The sequence below is a fragment of the Salvelinus alpinus genome, chromosome 4, assembly GCF_045679555.1.
Source record: "Salvelinus alpinus chromosome 4, SLU_Salpinus.1, whole genome shotgun sequence".
NCBI classification, from domain to species: domain Eukaryota; kingdom Metazoa; phylum Chordata; class Actinopteri; order Salmoniformes; family Salmonidae; genus Salvelinus; species Salvelinus alpinus.
This window is the reverse complement of record NC_092089.1, coordinates 58546045-58572859: the sequence shown is the minus strand read 5'-3', so window position 1 is coordinate 58572859 and position 26815 is coordinate 58546045. Positions and strand designations below refer to the sequence as shown.

The window sequence follows — 26815 nt, the reverse complement described above, 5'->3', positions numbered from 1 at the left end:
GTAGATTTCCTGCCCACGGGGCTCAAACCAATCAAACGGCCATTGAGGTTGTTATCATGTATCATATCTGCTATTTTAGGCAAGCTATTTGAAGAAATAACACAATTTTGCTGCCCACAGCTCTTCACACGGTGCCTTTATGATTAATTGACCAATACCTGGGGGGGGGGGGACAGGCAGCAGACACCCCAGAGAGAGCAAAGCTGGTCCTGGGTGAGTCATGCTGGGGGCTAATGGAATGCTTGGCAGTTGGACTCACTGTGGCTGTCAGCGAATTATACTGCAAATCACAGCCTCTAAAAATGCCAATCAGATGAGTGGTTTGTTAATGATTGATGACTCAGTGGTATAGTAGTTACAGTACAGATTTTGTGATTTCAGTGTCTTACTGGCCAATTCAATATTGAGAGATCCATTTGATTGTTTTGTTTAAAAAATGTATTTGTTATTGTGACAAACTTCAATGAACCAATTAAATAATACTGTATGTAGCCATTAAAATGACAATGTACAGGCAACAGTACAAACACACCCAACAGCTTCAAACCTCTTCTTAACCCTGTGTAGTGGATTCAATTTCAGACCAATACTTCCTATTCCACAGCTCATCTCTCCACAGTGAAGAGTTCAACCATTACCAAGTGATTTGATACTGCAGCTAAGTCACTCGTGCAGAGCATTGAAGTGGATCAGAGATGTCTCCGTGTGCCATCATGATGGCTGGTGCTTGGCGGTGTTACGGTGGAGGGCAGGTGGCCCCCAGAGAGGACATGGACAGGGAGGACATGAAGGGGTGTCCGTAGGCCGACGGGGGCTTGAATATGGGCGTCTCCCACCCTGTGTCCCTACGATAAGGCAGGTTAGGGGTCATTTGCAGCTCTGCCAGATGGCTGGGAGGAAATAATGCAAGGTATCAAAGTTATTTTATTGTGTCAAGGCACACTGGTGTATAAATCTTAAGGTTATGATAATGATCTGATTATAACAAGTGATACCTGACAGTGACCGAGCGAGCTGAGTGGTTGACCAGGGTGTTCTGATTGGTCAATCGATCTAAGACGGTACCTAAAGATACAATATTTAGAATTTATACACCACAAGTTCAGCAACACCCTAAATATGCTAAAACTCACACATAGTGCTTACAGTCAGACTCATAGAAGAGTCTATTAACCACAAACGGAAACATCCAGAAGTTGAATCCATTGAAGCGTTGTGCTCTTATGTTAGCAGTGAACAGCTCCACGGGTATCTATCTGTCTGACTGTCTATGAGTAGAGTACACACTTAGACAAGAGGTTTCCTCTAGGGTTCTTTGGTAAGGGTGATGGTTATATGTGGAACCATAATGACTTAAAGAACTCTTTGAACCGTTCATTGTTTTTTTTGCAGTTCAGAAAAGGGTTCTTTAACCTTTTAGCGATAATTAAAATGTAGGGGCGGTAGCTCATTAGAATACTTTGGGACGTGGTTTGCTCACAGCTCTTTTGTGCAACCGTGAGTGAGAGCGTCATTCCAGTTTATCTAATCTGTTGTGTTATGTTATTGCAAGGCCTTATGTCAATTGAGAACAGTTGACTAAATCAGTGGTTCTCAATTCTCTCTTCGGGGATCCACAGCCGTTCCAGAGCTAGCACACCTGATTCAACTTGTGAATTAATACAATAATATATAATATGGCTAACCAGAATTTTAAAAAACGTTATGGTTCTCCAAAAGGTTCTTAGATTTTTCCCTTATTAAAAAGTTATTTATAGCACCACAGAAGTTCCATTTAGAACTTTCAAAAAAGGGAACAGCAACAAAAAGGGATCCACTATAGTTACAAATCAAAGAACCATTATTTGGCACTATATAGAACAATTATTTGTGTGTGTGTACAGTGGTGTAGCAGATATACCCATCCAGCCTGCAACTTCTGCTACCAACTCACACTCTCAAACACGTAGATCCCCTGAACGCAGCTCACACTCTCAAACACCTAGATCCCCTGAACGCAGCTCACTCTCCAGATGCCAATCACCTGAATTCGAATCACCTGTTCACACACCTGTATGTCATTACCACACACCATTTAGTTCAGTTCTTTGCACCCCATCACTGTGAAGTGTTGTTTATTTTGTGACACACATCTTTCAGAGCGCTGGGTTTTCTGTGATTTACGCCTCCTGTGTATGATAGGTTTTGCCTGCCTCACTAACGACGCCTTTTGCCTATTCCCTGCCTTTACTTTAGCCTATCGGATTTCCTGATTTCTACCTAGTGCCTGATCTGCTGGATTATGTTACTAGCCTTTTCCCTGCCTGTACTGTTTCCATTTTGGACCCCCTGTGTATGACCACCTGCCTGCCCCTGGACCCAGCTACCTGCCTCCTCCTGTAGTCCTTTGCAATAAACACCTGCTGCGCCCTGCGCTTGAAACCAGCTCTCTGTCTCCCTTCATGTTTATTACACAGCCATCCTGTGGAGGACTGATGAAGGACAGCCTTTGGACACTTCCAGAGATCTCCGGCTGTTCAATGGAGAGGAAGACTTCAGTTTGTACAAACATACGTTTCTATCATTAAAGCCAATGACCGTTTCAGTATGCTGTAGCCTTCATCACTGGCACAAACATAAAATAATGATTTGGATTCAGGGTAAACATCTAATTGAATATTAAACAAAGTAAGCATTTGTAGTGCAATAATTCAATGTCAAAATTAACCATATTTGAATTGAAAAGGTTCACATACTTTCCTAAACAGACCCCTGCCATCCACTTCAATGTTTTCTGCCCTGAGGGGAAATCACATAACATGGCATGTCACATTTAATACTCATAGAACCCAGGAAGAAAGATTATGGAAATGCTCACTCAGACATAATGTTCACAAGCCTTCCCGGCTTATTCAGGTGAGACTGGTGTGCTACTGCAGGGCAAAACCAAACAGCAGCTAAAGCTAATATGAGCTAGGCCAGTGGTCACCAAACTTTTCAAGATATATTTTTTAAGTTGTGTTGAAAAATGTACATTAACATAATAAAAATGAGGTGTATGCAGTAGACCTAATACATTATCACAGCATATTGATTATATGCCTGGCCTGCCAATATTGTTATTCTCAGACCATATTATATTTCAAAACTCCAGCTTTGATAACAAAATAAATCAATTGGTGTAGCACTTGCGAGGCACAGCTGAGCATAAATTTAAATAATTTGCTTTATTCTTTTACTGGACTGATGGTACCTGCATCTGATGGTCATTGTGCTTTCAAGACAATTGGGGGGGGGAAACAAGGCCAAATCATGACGTCAGTGATCTTCTGGTCGTTAAGTCGGAGCTCTAGAAAGATGACAAAGTTTCCAACTTGGAATTCCGAATTGGGTGACAGTTCAAAATTATTTTTCCCAGTCGGATCTCGTTTTTTTCTCATTTCCCAGTTGTCTTGAACGCACTGAAGTCGGAAGTCAGAGATTTCCGAGTTCCCAGTTGTTTTGAACACGACAGTGTCAGCGGAGGGAGGGAGAGAGCAGCAGAGAGTCACAAGGTGCCATTAATACTAACGGGTTCATCTGAATAAACAATATGTTGATAACAAATGAGTGCCCTCCATGGTCTCATGTTTGAGAAACAAAGCTGACAATAGTGACACCTTGTGAGTAGAAAGCAGTAACACCTATAAAGATAAATACCTTTGATGCTGAAGAGTGCTCTCCAGCTTGGCAATATACGCATTCTGCGCTGTAATATTTCTGGAAAATATACGTTTTTAAATTGTACTGAGCAGTCGTTTATACAGTGCTTTCAGAAAGTATTAATACCCCTCAACATATTCCACATTTTGTTGTGTTACAGCCTGAATTCAAAATGTATTAAATTCATTTTTTTCTCATCCTTCTACACGCAATACCCCATAATGACAAAGTGACAATGTGTTTGTAAAAATGTTTGCAAATGTATTGAAAATTAAATATAAAATTTACTTAAGTATTCACACCCGAGTTAATACTTTGTAGAAGCACCTTTGGCAGCGATTACAGCTGTGAGTCTTTCTGGGTAAGTCTCTAAGACCTTTCCACACCTGGATTGTGGAACATCTGCACATTATTCTTTAAAAAATTATTCAAGATCTGTAAAATTGGTTGTTGATCATTGCTGGACAACCATTTTCAGGTCTTGCCATAGATTTCCGGCCACTCACGAACATTCACTGTCTTTTTGGTAAACTAGTGTAGATTTGGCTTTGTGTTTTAGGTTATTGTCCTTCTGAAAGGTGAATTCATCTCCCAGTGTCTGGTGTAAAGCAGACTGAACCAGGTTTTCTTCTAGGATTGTGCCTGTGCATAGCTCCATTCCGTTTCTTTTTATTCCTGAAACTCCCCAGTCCTTAACGATTACAAGCATACCCATAACATGATGCAGCCACCACTATGCTTGAAAATATAGAGAGTGATACTCAGTAATGTGTTGTATTTGATTTGACCCAAACATAACACTTTGTATTCAGGAATAAAAGTGAAGTGCTTTGACACATTTTTTGCAGTATTAGTTTAGTGCCTGTTGGAAACAGGATGCATGTTTTGGAATATTTTTATTCTGTACAGGTTTCCTTAATTTCACTCTGTCAATTAGGTTAGTATTGTCGTAACTACAATGTTGTAGTTAGTATTCTCCTGTCACAGCCATTAAACTCTTAAACTGTTTGCCCATGATGAAATCCCTGAGCGGTTTCCTTCCTCTCCAGCAACTGAGTTAGGAAGGACACCTGTATCTTTGTAGTAACTGGGCGTATAGATGCACCACCCATAGCGTAATTAATAACATCACCATGCTCAATGTCTGCTTTTTTTTTTACCCATCTACAAATACATGCCCTTCTTTGTGAGGCATTGGAAAAACTTTAGAAAACCTCCCTGGTCTTTGTGGTTGAATCTGTTTTAAATGCACTGCTTGATTAAGGAACCTTGCAGATAATTGTATGTGTGGGGTAAAGAGATGAGGTAGTCATTCATAAATAATGTTAAACACTATTATTGCACACAGAGTGAGTCCATGCAACTTATTATGGGACTTGTTAAGCACATTTCTACTCCTGAACTTATTTAGGCTTGCCATAACAAAGGGCTTGAATACTTATTGACTCAAGACATTTCAGCTTTAATAAATGTTTTAACATTTCGAAAAACATAATTCCACTTTGACATTATGGGGTATTGTGTGTATGCTATTGACAGAAAATTAGGGATGCACGATATATTGGTGAACATATCGGAATCGGACGATATTAGCTAAAAATGCCAACATCGGTATCGGCCCAATGTCTAGTTTAACGCCGATGTGCAAAACCGATGTCAAAGCTAACGTGCATACAGAGATATGTATGATATGTATGTAACAGAGATAGATGAGAACATCTTTGTATATAACGTAGGTTCATGACGTAATGACGCCACGTACAATTTTGCGCTACACGTGCAACACAGCATTCTTAACCTAGCCCACAATGTCTGCTGTGTGGATCGATCAGTCGATCAGTCAACAAGTCGAGTAGTCACTTGAAAGAGTAAGGACATTTAAGCGAGACAACTCAAAGCCGAAATACATTAACGCCAAGATAATGGAATTCATTGCACTTGACAATCAACCGTTCTCTGTCGTGGGTGATGTTGGCTTTCGCCGACTGGTCGAGCACCGGTATACTTATTTTTTGGGGTACTATTTTTCAGATGCGGCCCTACCAGAGTTACACAGTAATAACGTCACTGCTTTTAGCTTCACGACTGACATTTGGACCAGCGATATCAGCTCCATGAGCATGCTGAGTCTGACAGCACAGTGGGTCGTCGAGGATTTCGTACTGAGGAAAGTCGTATTGCATGCTCATGAATATGCTGGTTGTCATACCACTACTGCCATTTCAATGGCATTTGAGAACATGTTTGAAACTTGAAAACATGAACACACTAGCTAGCTCCATTCGAACAACTGACTCGAGTAATAAGCTAATCAACTGCGCCTGCAGCAGACGTGATACCCTCTGTCATTGGCATTGAAATGCCTACTCAACAAAACTGGCAGGGATGTAAACAAATGTGCACAAAATTTGTGATATGCTTTATGTGCGTATGGAAAATTTCTGGGAACTTTTTTTTCAGCTCTTGAAACATGGGACAAACTCTTTACATGTTGTGTTTCTATTATTGTTCAGTGTAGTATTCGTATTCTAATACCTAATTCTAACGCCACCGATTCTGTCACATAACAGTGGAGTGAACATGCCCATTCTGACTTTGTCAATGCTAAGCTAACCAGTTAGCTAGCAGCTAGTGTGCGATGTTAGTGCTGACTAGTTTCTATGGAGTGAAGTTGGCCCCTTTTCCCGACGAGATGGATGTTTTTACTGGCCCACATTGGCGAATGAAACAGTTGCCCTTGACAACAGTTTGCCCCGGCAACAAAACTGCTCACACAGGCTGTGAACAAGCGATTTGGTGACATTCTCTATTTACTGTGTCGCCACCATGCTCAATGCTATGTACAAGGACCGTTACTTTGATGCAGGAAAGAAACAGGGTTTACGTGAAATGTTACATACACAGCTGGACAAGATGGAAACGGTCCGGTGACAGTGCGCACCGAGGAAGAGGCCACGGACAGACAGAGCTGAAACTTCACTGCTTGACATGTATGATGCAATCCTGGTTGAGAATGAAATGACTGAACAAATGAACAACGAAACAGCACAGAAAGTAAGTGAAAAAAATGTGTTTTACTGGTAATGAGGACATACGTAAATGCCAACAAAATGTGTGTGTGTGTGTAACCTTTATTTAACTAGGCAAGTCAGTTAAGAACTAATTCTTATTTACAATGACGGCCCACCCCAGCCAACCCGGACTACGCTGGGCCAATTGTGCGCTGCCCTATGGGACTCCCAATTACAAACGGATGTGATACAGCCTGGATTCAAACCAGGGACTGCAGTGACACCTCTTGCACTGAGATGAAGTGCCTTAGACCGCTGTGTCCATGTGGGTGTGTTAACTATTTAACTATACTAGAATGCTTAAAAGGCCTCTAAAATGTTAAATATTGGTTATCGGTATCGTTTTTTGGGGGCAAGGAAAATATCGAATATCGGTATCGACCAAAAATGTAATATCAGTGCATCACTACAAAAAGCTCAATTGAATACATTTTAAATTCAGGCTGTAAGTCAACAAAATGTGGGAAAAGTCAAGGGATGTGAATACTTCCTGAAGGCACTGTATGTGGTACTGAATTATGCTAATGATTTGCATTCTTACTTGGACATTTGCTGAATTTCTTGCTTCATCTTGAGTAAAACGTCTTCTAACTTTTCATTCTAAATGGGTTGGGAAAAAATTTGCGCAGATGTTTGAGATTGTAACACCACAAGATATGAGCTACCTCTAAACTATTATTGGTTTAATAATAATAATAATAATAATAAGAGGTACGACTAAATGTCCCTCTTACCCTATTCTGGTAATGCACCAACAGCCTCTTTTGGTGCCTTGCCTGGAATAGTAACACCTACAGTAATAGGGTAGATATATATGTTGTTTTTAAACATGCAGTACAGCCTTTCTGTGTTTGAAAATTACTATCAATAATGACTTATTTGCCTATGAGCATCAAGAGCAATACCTTGCTTATCTCTGTGAAGTGTTTGGTTGCAACAGAATTGATGTCAGAGAAGAGGGCCTTCACTTCTGCACTACTCTGTGAATGTCAAGATTGTAAAGTTATGGCTACCATCAAATAGACTTATGTATGCCATCAAATTGATTTGTTTATGAGCCTTGCCAGTTAAATAAAGGTTAAATTATAATAAACAGATGTATAAGATATCGCTGCTTACTTTGTCTGAGAGAGGAGTAACTTGACATTTTGCTTTACATATCATGCATTCCCCTTGCTTGCCTGAAAGAAAAATGAAAATGTGTTTATTGGAACAATACCATATACAATAGAATAGCGGAATATTACACTACTAGGAGGCTTTCAAACTGCATGGAGCATTTTCTATTTTGGCCAAAATCTCTCTGTAACATCAGACAAAGACCAGCAGAGGACAGTGTTTTCAAGTTTAGCCTGTAACTGCTTTGAAAAGACAGAACTGCAGCAAACTGACAAAGTAATATATTTTTCGTTCATATGACGTTAGGCCTATATCATCAGTAGTTAGGCAATGATATGTTGAACTTAATTTCACAAGAGACATAACAGGGTGCATTAGCACAATCAAATAGAGGCTGAACTTGCTACCTTTCTGAAAACACACGTTGCAGATGACATGACCACAGCTGGCAACAGCTAGTTGGCAGTCAGGACCAGGGAGGTTGAAGCAGGAGTTACAGCAGATCCAGTGAGGCATTTTCTACAGCTAGCTAAGATATTAGCAAAATGTTAATGTTAGGTAGTAAAATCATTAGATAAGACTATGACATAGCTAGAAATTAATATATTCTATTTTCTTGCCCTCAAGTCGCACAGATCAGCCAAAGCAGATTGCTTGCTACCTAGACTAATTTAGCTAGCTAGTTTGCGCTAACGTTGGCTAGAAAGAATAGCTAACGTTACCTAGCTGCCCCGGTACAGCTATCTACTCAAAGTAACGGGTATTTTATTGAAGACTGATCAACATCTGACTTACATAATGGCCTTTTGTTTCTCTGTGGAATTAGCAAGCTTTCACAAGACTTTCCGTGTCGTTTTACTGGCTTTAGCTAGCTACTAACTAGCTTCAGATTTTCGGTTTGTTTTGATTTTGGATCGCTTTCTGATTGGCTGGCTACTTCATCATTGACGTTTTGGGTAAAAATATGGAGATAGATTTCTATCAAAATGTTTAAAATATATAAGTAGTGAGTCACAAACAAAAAATGTTGTGCAAATATAGAATGCAACTTTTAAATAAAATTCACAGTCTGTAAATATGCCATATAGTTAAACAAACATATGTCAATATCCAAAAGCAAATTAGTCATCATTAACAAAAACAAATTCAACACAACAGTGGTCAAATATGTTTTTGTGAATATGACAAGATTTGTGACTCCACAGATTACATTTGTGACCTACATTTTACATATTTATGACTTGCATTACATTTGTGAGTTGACTCCCATTTGAGAGTTGCTTCACATATTTGTGAATGGCCTCATATATTTGTAAGTTACATTTTACAGATCAGTTTAAGCAGACATATGGGATCCAGAGTAGGACATCCTCAGTTCTAATAAAAACGAGATTAAAATATATCACAATTACCCTTTCCTCCTTTCCTATATTACTTTCCTCCTTTCCTAGCTTGCTTACCTTGATCCCTTTCCTTCTGTTCCTCCCATCCTTTGCTTTCCTAGCTTTCTTTCCTCCTATCCTTTCTAACCTTTTCCTTTCCTCTGACCTTAGCTTTCTTTCCTCCATTTCTTTCTTTCTCCCTTTCCTTCCCTAACTTCCATTTCTCTCCTCCTTTCTAACCTTTTCCTTTCCTCTGACCTTAGCTTTCTTTCCTCCATTTCTTTCTTTCTCCCTTTCCTTCCCTAACTTCCATTTCTCTCCTCCTTTCCTTGCTCTCTTTCCTTCCCTGGCTTATTCTCCTTTCTTAGTTCCCTTTCCTTTCCTCCTTTGCTTTCTCACAACTCACAAATGTAATGTAATACAAAGAAGTAAGATGCGGGTCACAAATGAAATCTTTGGAGTCACAAATGTTGACATTCACAAAAACATATTTTTGACCACTGTTGTGTTTGCAAATTAAGATATATGTTTCTAAATGATGTTGTGTTAACCAGAAAAAAACATATTTGCATTTATTTGCTAATCATAATTTGTTTTTGTTAATGATGACTCATTTGCTTTTGGATCATTACATACACTACCGTTCAAAAGTTTGGGGTCACATAGAAATGTCCTTGTTTTTGAAAGAAAAGCACATTTTTTGTACATTAAAATCACATCAAATTGATCAGAAAAACAGTGTAGACATTGTTCATGTTGTGAATGACTAATGCAGTGGAAAATGGAAAATCTACGTAGGCGTACAGAAGCCCATTATCAGCAACCATCACTCCTGTGTTCCAATGGCACATTGTGTTTGCTAATCCAAGTTTATCATTTTAAAAGGCTAATTGATCATTAGAAAAGCCTTTTGCAATTTTGTTAGCACAGCTGGAAACTGTTGTTCTGATTAAAGATGCAATAAAACTGGCCTTCTTTAGACTAGTTGAGTATCTGGAGCATCAGCCTTTGTGGGTTCGATTACAGGCTCAAAATGGCTAGAAACAAAGAACCTTCTTCCGAAAGTCGTCAGTCTATTCTTTTTCTGAGAAATGAAGGCTATTCCATGCGAGAAATTGCCAAGAAACTGAAGATCTCGTACAACGCTGTGTACTACTCCCTTCACAGAACAGTGCCAACTAGCTCTAACCAAAATAGAAAGAGGAGTGGGAGGCCCCAGTACAAAACTGAGCAAGAGGACAAGTACGTTAGAGTGTCTAGTTTGAGAAACAGACGCCTCACAAGTCCTCAACTGGCAGCTTCATTAAATAGTACCCGCAAAACATCAGTCTCAACTTCAACAGTGAAGAGGCGACTCCGGGATGCTGGCCTTCTCGGCCGAGTTGCAAAGAAAAAGCCATATCTCAGACTGGCCAATAAAAATAAAAGATTAAGTTGGGCAAAATAGCACAGAGGAACATTGCCTAGAAGGCCAGCATCCCGGAGTCGCCTCTTCACTGTTGACGTGGAGACTGTATGCATAGTTCTCAGCTGTGCTAACATAATTGCAAATGGGTTTTCTAATGATCAATTAGACTTTTAAAATTATAAACTTGGATTAGCTAACACAACATGCCATTGGAACACAGGAGTGATGGCTGCTGATAATGGGCCTCTGTACCCCTATGTAGATATTCCATAAAAAAATCTGCCGTTTCCAGCTACAATAGTCATTTACAACATTAACAATGTCTACACTGTAGTTCTGATCAATTTGATGATATTTTTATGGATAAAAAATATATATATTTTCAAAAACAAGGTCATTTCTAAGTGACCGCAAACTTTTGAATGGTAGTGTATGTTTAATTCTGTATTTGCACAACATCTCTTTTGTTTGTGACTCAAAACGTATATATTTACAAAATATTGATAGAAATCTATGTCCATAAAAAAGAATGTGTGTTATAATTCATAGAAATTACAGTCAAGTAATAATAATACAAAATAGCATAGGTGTGTAAGATTAAACAAAGCACATTTTTATTAATCCATACATTGTCTCAAGAAGAATGTACAGTAAAATAGATGCATCAGCACTTGATGTAAGTCTAGTTTTGGAATAGCCGTTGACTCTAGTAGCCACTTTGCATTGTACTGCAATATATAAATCCTGCCCTAAAGCCAAGCATATCAAACCAACTTCTTTGCAATCAAGAAGTCTTTCAGTCTTTTGATTTGCCAAAATCCAACTGATAGTAGAACGGAAGTCTGCACAACAGCCCACCACAAAACTTTCCCATTGGTTTCTTCACTGATCTGACGGAAAGTCTCCTCTCTTTCCTGTGAATTAAAAAAGTAGTGGTGGACAGTTAATTTTGGACCGTTCTTAGTTGAATAGGGCAGGCATAGTAGCTCAATGCAATATTTGTTGTCTTCATCAAACAATGCATCTGTAGTTCTGATCAAAATACTAGTCTGCTTTGTTCAGAATTTTTGAAAATGACTCTTTCATAAAGTGTTTGTTTGTGATTATTTCCTATGTCTGTGATACTTTGCATTGTTGACAAGACTGTAGGGTTTACCCTCTGGAAGTCTTGCTGCCTGGTGATGTATAGGATCTGGTCCCTCAGGTGCTCCAGGCTGTACTCCATGGTCTGGACTGTGTCTTTGTGTCTCTCAACACTGGGGTCAATGGAGTGCTCTCCCATCTGAACATCAAAATGAATCCTCTGCGATGGAGATATCAGAACATTGTTCAGTAATGGTTATGGAGCAGCAACATAACTTACACAAATGACTGATGATTAGCTGAGAGAAATTGATGATAAAATTAAGTCTTGTTAGACTTCAGTGCAGCTTTTGACATTATCGATCATAGTCTGCTGCTGGAAAAACGTATGTGTTATGGCTTTTACACCCCTGCTATAATGTGGATAAAGAGTTACTTGTCTAACAGAACACAGAGGGTGTTCTTTAACTTCTTTGGGACTGGGGGGCAGTATTGAGTAGCTTGGATAAAAATGTGCCCAGAGTAAACTGCCTGCTACTCAGTCCGAAAAGCTAGAATATGCATATAATTAGTAGATTTGGATAGAAAACACTCTGAAGTTTCTAAAACTCTTTGAATGATGTCTGTGAGTATAACAGAACTCATATGGCAGGCAAAAACCTGAGAAAAAATCCAACCAGGATGTGGGAAATCTGAGGTTTGTAGTTTTTCAAGTCATTGTCTATCGAATATACAGTGTCTATGGATTCATATTGCACATCCTAAGGCTTCCAGTAGATGTCAACAGTCTTTAGAACCTTGTTTGATGCTTCTACTGTGAAGGAGGGGGGAATGAGAGCTGATTGAGCCAGGGGTCTGGCAGAGTGCCACCAGCTCAGTCTCGCTTCCTCCCGTGAGAGTTAGCTGCGTTCCATTGCATTTCTACAGACAAAGGAATTCTCCGGTTGAAACATTATTGAAGATTTATGATAAAAACATCCTAAAGATTGATTCTATACTTTGTTTGATATGTTTCTACGAACTGTAATATGACTTTTCGTCTGAACTTTCGCCTGAACTTGCCAGCGCCTCCTGAGTTTGGATTTGTGTACTAAACGTGTGAACAAAAAGGAGGTATTTGGACATAAATGATGGACTTTATCGAACAAAACAAACATTTATTGTGGAACTGGGAGTGCATTCTGATGAAGATCATCAAAGGTAAGTGAATATTTATAATGCTATTTCTGACTTCTGTCGACTCCACAACATGGCGGGTATCTGTATGGCTTGTTTTTTCTGTCTGAGCGCCGTACTCGGATTATTGCATGGTGTGCTTTTGCCAATTTTTTTTTTTGAAATCTGACACAGCGGTTGCATTAAGGAGAAGTTTATCTATAATTACATGCATAACAATTGTATATTTTAGCAATGTTTATTATGAGTATTTCTGTAAATTGATGTGGCTCTCTGCAAAATCACCGGATGTTTTGGAGGCAAAACAAGATTTTGGGATATAAATATGAACTTTATCGAACAAAACATACATGTATTGTGTAACATGAAGTCCTATGTGTCACGATCATCAAAGGGAGAGAGAGAGGACCAAGGCGCAGCGTGTGAAAAATACATCTTCTCTTTATTTAGAAGAAGAAAAACTAAACAAAAAACAAATAGACGAACGTGAAGCTATAAATGACTAAGTGCAAAAACATGCAACATAGACACAGACATAGACAATTACCCACAAATGCATGATGCCTATGGCTGCCTTAAATATGGCTCCCAATCAGAGACAAATGAAAGACATCTGTCTCTGATTGAGAACCACTCAGGCAACCATAGACATACCTAGAAACATACACTCAACCATAGACATACCTAGAAACATTCACTCAACACAAACCCATACACTAAACCCAACACCCCCTTTACCATATAACCACCCAAAACACAAACATTCCCCATGTCACACCCTGACCTAACTAAAATAATAAAGAAAACAAAGAATACTAAGGCCAGGGCGTGACACTATGAGTGTCATCTGATTAAGATTATCAAAGGTTAGTGATTCATTTTATCTCTATTTCTGCTTTTTGTGACTCCTCTCATTGGCTGGAAAATGGCTGTGTTTTTCTGTGACTAGGTGCTGACCTAACATAATCGTTTGGCGTGCTTTCGTCGTAAAGCCTTTTTGAAATCAGACACTGTGGCTGGATTTACAACAAGTTTATCTTTAAAATGGTGTAAAATACTTGTATGTTTGAGGAATTTTAATTATGGGATTTCTGTTGTTTTTAAATGTGGTGCCCTGCAATTTCACTGGCTGTTGTTGAGGTGGGATGCTAGCGTCCCGAATATCCCAGAGGGGTTAATGGAAGCCTCTCAAACATAATCCAGGTAGAATCAGGAATTCCCTAGGGTAGCTGTTTAGGCCCCTTTGATTTTTTCAATCTTTACTAACGATATGCCACTGACTTTGAGTAAAACCAGAGTGTCTATTGAGCAAGTTGAGATGACAACACTGCTTGGAGTAACCATGGATTGTAAACTGTCATGGTCAAAGCATATTGATACAACAATAGCTAAGATGGTGAGAAGTCTGTCCATAATAAAGTGCTGCTCTGCCTTCTTAACAACACGATCAACAAGGCAGGTCCTATAGGCCCTAGTTTTGTCGCACCTTGACTACTGTTCAGTCATGTGGTCAGGTGCCACAAAAATGACTTAGGAAAATCGCAATTGGCTCAGAACACGGCAGCACGGCTGGCCCTTGAATGTACACAGGGAGCTAATAATAACAATATGCATATCAATCTCTCCTGGCTCAAAGTGGAGGAGAGATTGACTTCATCACTACTTGTATTTATGAGAGGTATTAACATGTTGAATGCACCGAGCTGTCTGTTTGAACTACTAGCACACGGCTCAGACACCCATGCATACCCTATAAGACATGCCACAAGAGGTCTCTTCACAGTCCCCAAGTCCAGAACAGACGATGGGAGGCACACAGTACTACATAGAGCTATTTCTACATGGAACTCTATTCCACATCAAGTAACTGATGCAAGCAGTACAATTTGATTTGAACAACAGATAAAAAATACCTTATGAAACAGCTGGGACTGTGAAGCAAAAATAAACATAGGCACAGACACATGCATACACACACATACGATAACATACGCACTATACACACACACACACATGGATTTAGAACTGTAGATATGTGGTGGAATAGGGGCCTGAGGGCACACAGTGTGTTCTAAAATCTGTGAATGTATTGTAATGTTTTTAAAATGGTATGAACTGCCTTAAATCTGCCTTGGCAGCAGTTAATGGGATCCATAATAAATACAAACACAGTCCAGCAGACTCCATGCATTCAAAGTATAAGTGTGGATGAACTCACCAGCCTTTCACCGGCGAAAACTGAAAACCTTGTTGAGTTGGACTGCATGCACAACCAATGTGGGCCAGAAGCGTGGGATGTGAATGTGAATTTTCCAAATCTGCCATATCTTTTTTTCATCAGTATCTGGAACCAAAGAGGAGAAAAAGATGAAGAGTATGTTCTCTCTGTTTAAGGAATAGTTTTAGGTAATCAGGACAAGCAAACATATGTTTTTGTTTAGGGAGTGGGCTGGGTAGTAAACTGCTCTGTAAACCTACGTACATCATGGTTTGGATCTCGCACAGTGATAGTGAGGCCAAGATGAGGGGAGTTAAGGTTATTTTTTGCATCCCAATTCTCCAAAAGAAAATAACCTGAGAAAAACACAACACAGACAGTATAAGGCAATATTCTAAGTGTTTTATTACAACTCAGTGTGCTTTAGATTGCTTGGGGTTAAACCATTATTACATAAACAGTAGATTTTGCAAATGAGTAGATTTTGCCTGTCCCTCTCCAGATGTAAATACTATTAGAATATCACATTTCATATGCCTCCTGGATGACTTCATCATGATCCCTGCTAATCCATTTAACTGTTTTGTGTTTTTCTGATAGGTGGCTGAGATACAGCACAGTGAAATTCAACCATGCAGAACTGTGTCCTCTTTTCCAACTGCCCATAGAACTCACCTGTGACCAGCATGTCGCCTGGAATCTCCTCGATGAGGCATTTCTCCTCCTGCTCACCCAGATCAAAGTACATAGCAGCCGTCAGCACTAGGTAACACAGCATCCACAGCCCAATGCCCCTCACATTCATTTTGACATACAAGATGTGACCAACTTAAATTAATATAATGAGCCTTATGGTTGCTCGTGTGCAGGCGTCTCTGGTGTGAAAATGTACACCTGCTGTTGCTGCGACTGACCAGCCAAACTGTGAGTTTGAGGGGGTACCCAAGGCCAACAGAGAAACTGATAAGCCTGGCAAGTAGTAGACGCCTACATGTATTGATAAAGAAACATGAAATAGTTCACTTATTAACTAATGTTCACTGTACCATCGTGAAACCTACTCGCAAAGACTGCCATTTATCAAAAGCCAAGAACCTGTCTTTCTCTTTTTCCTGTTACTTTTCCCAGTCATTTTCCATCAGTTGTCATTGGTTTGAATTAAGACCAACTTGAGAAACAACCAGGAATATATATGAAGCGAAAGCCACCAATGGCCAAGATGTAGGTTATGATTGCTATTGCTTAGAATTTCTGGAGTCAGTTTATTTCTTTGGTTTTCTGTAGCTTAGGGGTTTTCTAGGGAATAGCTAATTTGTGCTACATTGTAATTGACACTTTGGCATTATCTTATCATGGGACATGGCTTGATACAGTATGTCAGCTTTGACTTTTGAAAGCTTTGGCATATATAGCAAATGACGTCAATGAGTAACAAAGCTTTTGATGAAAGGGACAGTCCTTTGAGATCGGTGTGCTTCATAGCCCTATTTTATGCTGTGGTGTATGTTGTGTTGCATGATTTATTTTGTCAATTGTATGTTATATTTTAGCTTTACTTCAATCAAAAATAAAATTACAATCGGCTTACATGTATTTAGTTTTCTGGACTTAAATACAGACACACAAATTAACTTAGCGATTTCTCTCTGATTACCTCAATGGCACGATTGAGTATGGTATTTCTACTGCTTGATACTGTACAGGTCAAAATTCTGTAAATAAATATACTCTCTGTAGTAGAGATCATCATGGAAAATAATGCTTTATCTGTAAACACTTCAATGCACACTGCACAATGTTTAGGACAGTAGTTGTAATTGAACTGCATCTTACAATGCAATTCTGAACTCCAATCTGGTCTATTGCAAGTACTGGATCCATTGACGCACCATGATTTCCCTGTTCTCTGAGGTTTTGGCAACTCTTGACTGCCTTATCATCTAGAACTTATGATTCATCCTCCATTTGCAGACTAATGGATAGCTACCACAGATAACCCAATGACGTAGGAGTACATCAATCACAAGGAGAAACTAGGCCTATGGGGAAAGTTTCAAGACAACCTCTTCATTCCTCTGGCTTCCCAATAATTGCCTGTCTGTGACCCATTTATAAATCTTTCCCAGTGGCTTTTCCAGTGGCTTTCCCATCTTTCCTGCCAACTGGAGTTAATGGAACGGCATCAAAAACATGGTTTCCAAGTGCTTGATACCGTTCCATCTATTCCATTCCAGCCATTACTATGAGCATTCCTCCCTTCACCACCCTCCGATGTTCCCAGTGAATACACTAGGAGGCCCAGAGAGAAAAGGGTCTATCTTTACAGCTTGGGCTTCTCCAGTGGAGATGACGGACGTATCTTTCGTCGTCTTGCATGGCCTCTTCTTTTCTGTTTCTTACTCCTGTCGGCCAGACATAAGCAGTTGTTAGAGATGCATTTCTTCTCCTCTTCCAGTGGGGGGCAGACTACCCAATAGTTAGCTGGTTGTAGGTGGATGTAGCGTGTTCTGTTGCGCACACCTGAGTCTCCGCATTTGCCTTAGCACAGGGTGACCATACAGACACCTCGCAGTCCAGAGGGGTGGAATCTAGTGGGAAGGACACCAGAGACTCTGTTAGCAATATCCATGAAGACATTATTTAAGCAAACACTTGAATTGCAAGAGCCCAGATACAAGAGACCTGGAACACTTGAGCATGCAGCAAGCAGTAAGGGTTGATATGAATTCAGTGAGCCTTCTTCCAGCCAAGCTCTAGTGCCCCTTTGTGTGTGTGTGGTGGTCTGTTAGAGTTATAGCATGCCACACACGGATATGCCCTCAGGCATAGGTTAAAAGGACTGATTCAGCTAAGCCACCCAACACCATTTCATATAAAAGGGGAAGACTTGATTTATTGGCTGGTACTAAACTTTAAGTAAATTTTCTGAAAAACAGATCAAATATTTATACAATATTTCTAAGTGCTATGTAAAATATAGCTGTAATACTGGCGAAAACATTACATGTTTGGTTTACATTAGGAACTCCTGTTTGGTATACTCAGTGTATGCTTTTGTGTATCGAAAGCTCTTATGTAACTGTACATTCCTGGCTATTGTGGCTATACTGCAGTTTAAGTCTGGATGGACTTTTATTGAATAATTCAATTAGAATAACTTGACTTTGTTTTTTAAATCATGTGATTTGCCAAGCCCCCACCTACAAAGCTATGACCTTGTAAAATGTTGATATCTATCACAGATTGAGGCTTTTTGGATAATTAGAAAAGCAGAAGGATGGAACATGGAAATAAAAGCAAGGCTCGAGTTGACATCGTATTTTGGTTCCATTACAAACACTCCGAACGTGCTGAGTGGCAGGAAACTTCCAATGCCTTTGGCCTCCTGTTTGTTGCCTGGTTGCCATGGGTTCAGAGGACCAGAACTTGCTGACTCCATGTCAATGCTGTTGCACAATGGATCCGATTTACTACAGATTTCCTCTATGTTTTGCCAGATGGCCAGCACCAATTCTTTGCTCTCTCCTTTCATTTTAACAGTGCTAAATGTGAGAAATCTTAGATCATAATATTTATTATGTTTTGTTTTTTTTCGATCAGAGGGTTAGGATTGGAAGATATCCAATAGATATTATTTATGCATTTTCACTGTATTTGTTTCTTACATGATTACTTGATTACTTATGAGAGAGTCCGCAATCTCATTGCCAGTCCGGTTGAACTGGGTGGGCTCCATGAGTATGCTGATGATCTGGTTGCTGTTGATCTTTGTCAGGGTGACCTTGCCCATGGGGGGCAGATTCTTCAGACGGGGGTAATAGAAGGAGAAGATGACGTTATCTGGAAAGGACAAAATCAAGTTGAGTTGTCATAATCACTTCTGGTATTGATTACCGAAGCTGATAGTGATACTATCATACAGTACCAACATGATGATGAACCATTGGCTCTTTTAGATTTACCTGCGTGACTTTGTCCTGAGGAATGGTCTCAAAGTTGGGAGAGGAAAAGGTGAAGCCGCTGTCAGTGCCTGCATCGTAGGGGTACAGCTCCAGTGTAATGCTCTCCTTCACGAAGGTTAAAGCTGTCTACTCCCAGGAACCAGTCTGGGCTGGGAACTATCCGCACTACGAAGGACAGCTGGGGAGAGAGAAAGGAGTAGTATGGGTTATGTGAACGTTTCTAGTAATCCATCTAACAGTAAACTCAAATTTGGTGCGAAAGCTGAAGGATCAGCAATCTCGATCTGCACTGCATTAATCCTTGCTCTCATGTCTTTCCAGAGCTTTCCTCAACTAAAGTTCCAACAGAACGTTCCAACAGTAAGAGTTTTCTTTGCTGACATAGTTATGCATCTTTAATAGGATATCTGGAGGGCAATAATAAGAAACTTTAACTGGTCCCAAATGCAGACTCTGAATGCTGTTTTTTATGGTTGTTAGCTTTGGGACATATAGATGAGAGCTTGCAAATAAACAGCAAACATGAATCTTAGGTATAACTACTGGGACACTCTTAAAAACCTTTTAAATTAAAAGTTGGCACAACATTTAGAATATTTTGTGTAGGCTTAACATCTCTCTATATAAGAGATGTAAGAGTAATCTCTCTGACAGTATACTTCATTTCTGGCATAGTCTAGAAAAGACAAACCTTGAGAAAGGTTCTTCCAAGTTAACAGGTGCACATTGAGAAATTATATTAGATAGATAGACATTGCGAAAGGTATATTAGATAGATATTATGAGATGTATTTTAGATACAGTCAGGTCCATAAGTATTTGGACAGTGACACAATTTGCATCATGTTGGCTCTGTACTCCACCACATTGGATTTGAAAGGAAACAGTCAAGATGTGCTTCAAATGTAGATTGTCATCTTTAATTTAAGGGTTTTGTGAAAATTATTGTATGAACCGTGTAGGAATTACAACCATTTTTATACATAACCCCACAATTTTCGGAGCTCAAAAGTAATTGACATAATCATAAATTAAATTGTGAGCCGTCTTCAGTTCCTGCTTGTTCTTGGGGCGTTTTGCCTTCAGCAAGTGAAATGCATGCTCAATTGGATTCAAGTCAGGTGATTGACTTTGGCCAATGCAGAACATTCCTTCCACTTCTTTGCCTTGAAAAAGTATTGGGTTACTTTCGCAGTATGCTTTGGGTCATTGTCCATCTGCACTGTGAAGCGCCATCCAATGAGTTTTGAAGCATTTGGTTGAATCTGAGCAGATAATATATCCCTAAACACTTCAGAATTAATCCTGCTACTTTTGTCAGCAGTCACATCATCAATAAATAAAAGGAAAACAGTTCCATTGGCAGCCATACATGCACGCGCCATAACACTACCTCCAACATGCTTCACAGATGAGGTTGTATGCTTCGGATCATGAGCAGTTCCTTCCCTTCTCCATACTCTTCTCTTCCCATCATTCTGGTACAAGTTGATCTTTGTCTCATCTGTCCATAGGATGTTGTTCCAGAACTGTACAGGGTTTTTTAGATGTTTTTTGACAATCTCTAATCTGGTCTTCCTGTTTTTGAGGCTTACCAATGGTTTACATCTTGTGGTAAACCCTCTGTATTTACTCTGGTGAAGTCTTCTCTTGACTATTGACTTTGACACAGATATGCCTACCTCTTGGAGTGTATTCTTGATCTGGCCAACTGTTGTGAAGGGGTTTTTCTTCACCAGGGAAAGAATTCTTCTGTCGTCCACCACAGTTGTTTTCAGTGGTCTTTCGGGCCTTTTGGTGTTCCTGAGCTCACCAGTGTGTTTTTTCTTTTTAAGAATGTACCAAATAGTTGATTTGGCCACACCTAATGTTTTTGCTCTCTCTGTGATGGCTTGCTTCACTGGCAGTGACAGTTCTTTGGACTTCATATTGAGGGTTAACAGCAACAGATTGAAAATGCCACACTTGAAATCAACTCTAGACCTTTTATCTGCTTACTTGTAAATTAAATAATGAGGGAATAACACACACCTGGCCATGGAATAGCTGAGCAGCCAATTGTCCAATTACTTTTGGTCCCTTAAAAATGGTGGGGACCACACATAAAAATGTATGTAATTCCTACACCGTTAAATCTGATTTGGATGTAAATACCCTCACATTAATTTCAACTCCAATATGCTGTGGTAGACAGATAAAATAATAATAACTTGGTCAATGTCCAAATATCTATGGACCTGACTGTAGATACTGAAAGCTCTGTGAAGGTTGAGAAACTTACGAAAGAGTGCCTTGCGAAGACATCGAACTCTGAGGTCATCTGACCCGTTCCCCTGACCACGGCTGGAGTGGAGAACAGCCCGTAGACACTCTGGATGTTTTCCCCAGCCGCCCCCACCTCCTTCATCAGAGTCCAGGCCTCGCCCTTCTCAGAGAACTCCCTTACCCCGTTGCTGGCAAACTCATTTCGTTGCCAAATATGATAGTCTGAACTGTGGGTCACCCCTGGAATGGAGGAATCACACATTGCAATAAATTACATTCTTTCCTCATGTTTGTCTAGCTCTTAATTGGCAGCTCAGATTGTACAGTATTTGAGGGGTTTACGTTTCAGGCACACTGTAACCTAATAGTAATGGTAATTAATTGGATTCATATAGCACTTTTCCATGTGCTCAAAGGGTTATAAATTGTAGGGGAAAGGGGACATCTGCAATGCATGTCTACTACCATAAATGTACCAGGTGTTTGTCTACCACCATACATTTACCAGATGTCTACACTTTCAGAAAAAAAGGTGCTATTTAGAACCTTAAAGGGTTCTTCAGCTGTCCCCATAGGATAACCCTTTGAAGAACCCTTTTTGGTTGCAGGTAGAACCCTTTTGGGTTCCATGTAGAACCCTTCTACATGGAACCTTACTGGGTTCTAACTGGAATCAAAAAGGGTTCTTCTATGGGGACCTTTTTGGAACCCTTTTTTCTACGAGTGTCATTTTTTTTGTCATACCATGTTTTACTCATGAATATAGAAATCTATTACAGTATAGGAACGTAAGGAGAGTTACATCACCTCTGGAGGAGCACAAGCTAATAAGAGTATTTGCCTTACCAATGAGTGGGGACCACTGGGCAGGGGGGCGATAGATTGGGTACTGCCTGGGGAAGGAGTTCTGGCTCCACTTTCCTGAAAATGTCAGACTGTACTTGGCAGTGGCGTCCGCCGTGCATACCGGGTCTACGGTCACAGGCATGGGGTGGACACTCCCTACCAGGGTCAAGGTCAGGGTCAGGCTGGCTAGCCAGTGCACCACACTGCTAGTGCTGCACATGTTCTTCACTCTTTCCATGCTTGTTACTGAGGCTGGAAAAGAGAGGGGGGATTTCAGGTTCTGATCTGCACCACTTGAATGGGCAACCAACCACACTCTCTCTGTGTTGGTTTAAAGTAAGTGGGCCATATGATTAAGGAGGAAATCATGTTTGCCTTAACTTTTCCACAGCACCAGACTGAAACTCACATGTAGCCTAAACCCAGTGCAACAATGACAGTTAAAAGGGAAGTAGGTCCGATTCAGACTTGAAATCAACTTAGATGTCTATATTAGTAACGGCACTGAGAGAATCCTAAGGTGTTCGCAGTCTATCTATGATCTGCATTCTTTTTACGATCATTTGTCTTCATTCATTATTATTGTACTTGAAATTGTCGAGTGGAAAGCCTTCCCAGAAGAGTGGAGGCTGTTGTAGCACCAAAGGGGGGACCAACTCCATATTAATGCCCATGATTTTGGAATGAGATGTTGGACAAGCAGGTGTCCACATACTTTTGATCATATAGTGTATCAATCAAAGTCTAGTAATTGTCTCTGACAATTAACATGTTTTTGCATTCATTAATATAAATAAGCTAATGCAATTAGGGACATCATAGAACACTTGTTCACTGCATTAAGATAGACATTGAGAAAGGTATATTATATAAAGTTGAAGTCAGAAGTTTACATACACCTTAGCCAAATACATTTAAACTCAGTTTTTCACAATTCCTGACATTTAATCATATTAGAAATCCCTGTCTTAGGTCAGTTAGGATCACCACTTTATTTTAACAATGTGAAATGTCAGAATAATAGTAAAGAGAATGATGTATTTCAGCTTTTATTTCTTTCATCACATTCCCAGTGGGTAAGAAGTTTACATACAATCAATTAGTATTTTGTAGCATTGCCTTTAAATTGTTTAACTTGGGTCAAACGTTTCGGGTAGCCTTCCACAAGCTTCCCACAATAAGTTGGGTGAATTTTGGCCCATTCCTCCTGACAGAGCTGGTGTAACTGAGTCAGGTTTGTAGGCCTCCTTGCTCGCACATGCTTTTTCAGTTCTGCCCACAAATTTCTATAGGATTGAGGTCAGGGCTTTGTGATGGCCACTCCAATATATCCACATAACTTTACTTGCTCATGATGCCATCTATTTTGTGAAGTGCACCAGTCCCTCCTGAAGCAAAGCACCCCCACAACATGATGCTGCCACCCCCGTGCTTCACGTTTGGGATGGTGTTCTTCGGCTTGCAAGTCTCCCCCTTTTTCCTCCAAACATAATGATGGTCATTATGGCCAAACAGTTCTATTTTTGTTTCATCTGATTTCTTTTGATTTTCCCATGATGTCAAGCAAAGAGGCACTCTTTGAAGGTAGGCCTTGAAATACATCAACAGGGACATCTTCAATTGACTCAAATGATGTCAATTAGCCTATCAGAAGCTTCTAAAGCCATGACATCATTTTCTGGAATTTTCCAAGCTGTTTAAAGGCACAGTCAACTTAGTGTATGTAAACTTCTGACTCACTGGAATTGTGATACAGTGAGTTATAAGTGAAATAATCTGTCTGCAAACAATTGTTGGAAAAATTACTTGTGTCATGCACAAAGTAGATGTCCTAACCGACTTGCCAAAACTATAGTTTGTGAACAATAAATTTGTGGAGTGGTTGAAAAAACGAGTTTTAATGACTCCAACCTAAGTGTGTGTAAACGTCTAACTTCAACTGTATATTAATTGGGGACAGGTTGAAAAGTATTAAACGTTTATGGCAATACCTAGCTTGCTGTTGCTAGTTAATTTGTCCTAGGATGTAAACATTGGGGTGTTACTTTACCTGAAATGTACAAAGTCCTCTACTCTGAAAATTCATCCACAGATAAAAGGGTAACGTTAAACCAAGTTTGTTTCTAGTAATCTTTCCTCCTACAGGCTTCTTCTTTGGACTTTATATGGCGGTTGGCAACCAACTTTAAGGTGCATTACCACAACTGACTGGAGTGTGGACCTCAGTTCATCTTTCAATCACCCATGTGGGTATATGCTCCTAAAACCAATGAGGAGATGGGAGAGGCAGGACTTGCAGTGTGTTTAGCATCACAAATAGAACCAAGTTCTATTTGAGCGCCTGGCTATGCAGATGCTTGTTGACGTGCGCGAGCAGTGTGGGTGCAATGATTGAATAACATGTATGTGTACATTTATTTTGCAACGCTCGCGCTTGCGATGCGAGCAGTGTGGTCAGCATGCTAGTTAGCATTTACTGGTAGGTATCATAAATTGAAACATCTTTCCTACCCTACCGCCTACCGATGTCATTCTTCTGTGAGCTGCTTCTTCCAGTTGAGAGCTGCATACTCTTGCTGCCTGCAGATGATATTCCGCTGAAACTAGGCTATGTGTGCGTCGCGCATGTAAATATATTTCACGTGCTTTGCGATTGTGTAGGCTACTTTGTGAATGCTTTCTCTATTGTACTACATAATTGATAAGTCGTATACAGTACCTTCTACACTACTTTTGTACGAATCAGTAGTGATTAAAGAGTATAAGCAATGCCCACAAAAAAAGTGCATATACGGTTTATACTTGCATATACCCTCCTCTACTGGCCCTTTGTACTTAAAAAAAAATGCACACTCCTATATGGGTTGCTGTCCTTTCAGAATCCTGTCACACACTGATGGCCTATAGGTTTGTCATTGCGCAAACATGTCTATAATAGATAAGGCTCTTAAGATATTAATGTTCCAAGAAAGGAGTGTATATATTTGTCCTGGTGAAACGGTTTCAAGCGCTGACTAAATGGAAGATGATAATTATTAGTGTTTTACTCCACTGGTCTCGGCTGGTCTTGGGGAAGGAATTAAGAGTCCTCACTGTCAGAGACCGAGTCAAGACCAAGTACAAATGTATCCAACTCCAAGACAAGACACACTCAATATGTGGTCTCGAGATCTTACTTGAGACCGGTACTACAAGACTGCTTGAAACTAGTCTGATTTTCTCAAACAATGCTGCTCCTCAGATGTTTGAATATTAGTGGTTTTGCTTTGGAAAAACTTTGAAATTCACTCTGAGATGGTTTCAGATGAGTGCTTAATAAAAGAGGCATAAAGTCACCATTCAGATTATAGCCAAGAAAATAAACCTTGAGAATTGTGAGGGCTCGATGGCTAAAGGATGTTAGCAGGCATTAAAACTGTCTTTCCTCAATAAAAGACAAATGTCTTTCTGAGGGAATCTCTCGAACCATTTCTCTAGATGAGCTTGTAAAGGTACCACAGAAGTCATAATAGCTGAGACATTGATGGAAACCAGATGACACACAACAGCTCCCGTTCAAATAACAGGTGGGCAACAAAACCAGACAGAAAGTGGGTCTATCTCCTCCTACAGTCTCATTTCGCAAAACGTAACCATTAACGATGGAGGATCAAACAAAAATATGGCCTAAATGTTTGCATAGCCAAACTGGACTTTTCTTAATCCAAACATAAAACATCCTTCTTCTGTTTTAGTAGTCTTTTTAGGCCCCCTCTCCCTCCGTATCAACCTTAAAGATGACCTGTTTCCAATCTCATATGACTCTTCTCCATAGTCTGTTTACCTTACATGTTAACTGTTGCTCAATCTAAAATGTCATGTGGGTCTACAAAAACAATTAGATTTGAGGATTTATGTACGTTTTATAGAGCGAATTACTCTTGTCTTTTGGATTATGTTTTGAAAAATATCAAAGCACTTGACTCTGCCTTCTACGTTTTCTTTAGTTAAAATTCGGACAATTAGCTTCTGTATAAATGTTTGATATGTAGGGGTTGAAACAAGGTTTAAGACATTGCCCTTCTTTTCAAAGCGGAGCACAGAAGTTTTATTGTGAGCTGAGAGGAGAACCAGCCATCCAAGTGAGCACATTCTCCTGCTCCCAGACTTTACAATGTGCTATGTAGGCTAAACCCCTTCTCACCTTATTTTTGGTCATATGTGTAATAACGCCAAAACACTGTATATGGATCTATAACAGTTCGGAGATAACATTTCCATTCAATGTCTTGTGTATTTCCCTGTCTGTGCCCCAAGTCAACCAACTGCAGCTCTTCTCAGAGAGGTAGAGAGAGTTGGGGAGGAAGTCTGGAAATTCTGACAGGCAGCATCTCAGTCACTGCTGAACTTATCTGTGAAGGCTGGACCTACCATTCCACAAACACATCCATATGTGAGGAGCCTCATGTTTGTTGGACAGGTTGAAATGAGAGGAAGAAAGTCAAGGTAGGATACCAATCAAGCCTCAACTCCATCTGCTTTTTATGCTCTGAAAGAAATATCAAAACTTCCAGCTGCTCTTTTCCAGGGATTGTAATTTAGAGTGACAAGAACACACACATACA

General features: G+C 39.9%; 2 protein-coding genes across 6 annotated transcripts; both read right to left on the bottom strand.

Moving 5' to 3' along the window:
- Window positions 1-420: 420 nt before the first annotated feature.
- Window positions 421-8789, bottom strand: LOC139572619 (probable E3 SUMO-protein ligase RNF212). The gene is made up of 7 exons (XM_071395307.1): window positions 8279-8789; window positions 7872-7933; window positions 7658-7732; window positions 7487-7543; window positions 7294-7352; window positions 996-1070; window positions 421-890 (listed from the first exon to the last, which is right to left on the bottom strand). The coding sequence occupies exons 1-7, from the start codon at window positions 8385-8387 to the stop codon at window positions 737-739; spliced, it is 591 nt and encodes a 196-aa protein (XP_071251408.1). The 5' UTR covers window positions 8388-8789; the 3' UTR covers window positions 421-736.
- Window positions 8790-11253: 2464 nt separating this feature from the next.
- LOC139574034 (transmembrane emp24 domain-containing protein 11) lies at window positions 11254-23120 on the bottom strand. Of its 5 annotated transcripts, none has more exons than XM_071398158.1 (9): window positions 21382-22337; window positions 19101-19278; window positions 18804-18978; window positions 17463-17726; window positions 15814-15862; window positions 15403-15494; window positions 15139-15264; window positions 11818-11964; window positions 11254-11575 (listed from the first exon to the last, which is right to left on the bottom strand). In XM_071398158.1, the coding sequence occupies exons 5-9, from the start codon at window positions 15824-15826 to the stop codon at window positions 11426-11428; spliced, it is 528 nt and encodes a 175-aa protein (XP_071254259.1). In that variant the 5' UTR covers window positions 15827-15862; window positions 17463-17726; window positions 18804-18978; window positions 19101-19278; window positions 21382-22337; the 3' UTR covers window positions 11254-11425. The 5 variants fall into 5 exon arrangements, 3 of the variants coding, with proteins under 3 accessions (XP_071254259.1, XP_071254258.1, XP_071254257.1); XM_071398157.1 differs by having other exon boundaries at window positions 15814-17540; window positions 17659-17726; XM_071398156.1 differs by having other exon boundaries at window positions 15814-17726.
- Window positions 23121-26815: the final 3695 nt, after the last annotated feature.

What these genes read in the sequence shown, in the direction of transcription:
- LOC139572619 (XM_071395307.1), bottom strand. Translation starts at nt 8,387, where the DNA reads ATGCCTCACTGGATCTGCTGTAACTCCTGCTTCAACCTCCCTGGTCCT. An exon ending in CAACGTGTGTTTTCAGAAAG is followed by an intron (nt 7,934 to 8,278) that starts GTAGCAAGTTCA and finishes TTTTTCTTTCAG; the next exon opens with GCAAGCAAGGGGAATGCATG. An exon ending in GAAATTCAGCAAATGTCCAA is followed by an intron (nt 1,071 to 7,293) that starts GTAAGAATGCAA and finishes AAATATTGTATC; the next exon opens with TTTAGGTACCGTCTTAGATC.
- LOC139574034 (XM_071398156.1), bottom strand. Translation starts at nt 15,943, where the DNA reads ATGAATGTGAGGGGCATTGGGCTGTGGATGCTGTGTTACCTAGTGCTG. An exon ending in AGGCGACATGCTGGTCACAG is followed by an intron (nt 15,495 to 15,813) that starts GTGAGTTCTATG and finishes TGTTTTTCTCAG; the next exon opens with GTTATTTTCTTTTGGAGAAT. An exon ending in TTTTCGCCGGTGAAAGGCTG is followed by an intron (nt 11,965 to 15,138) that starts GTGAGTTCATCC and finishes TCTCCATCGCAG; the next exon opens with AGGATTCATTTTGATGTTCA.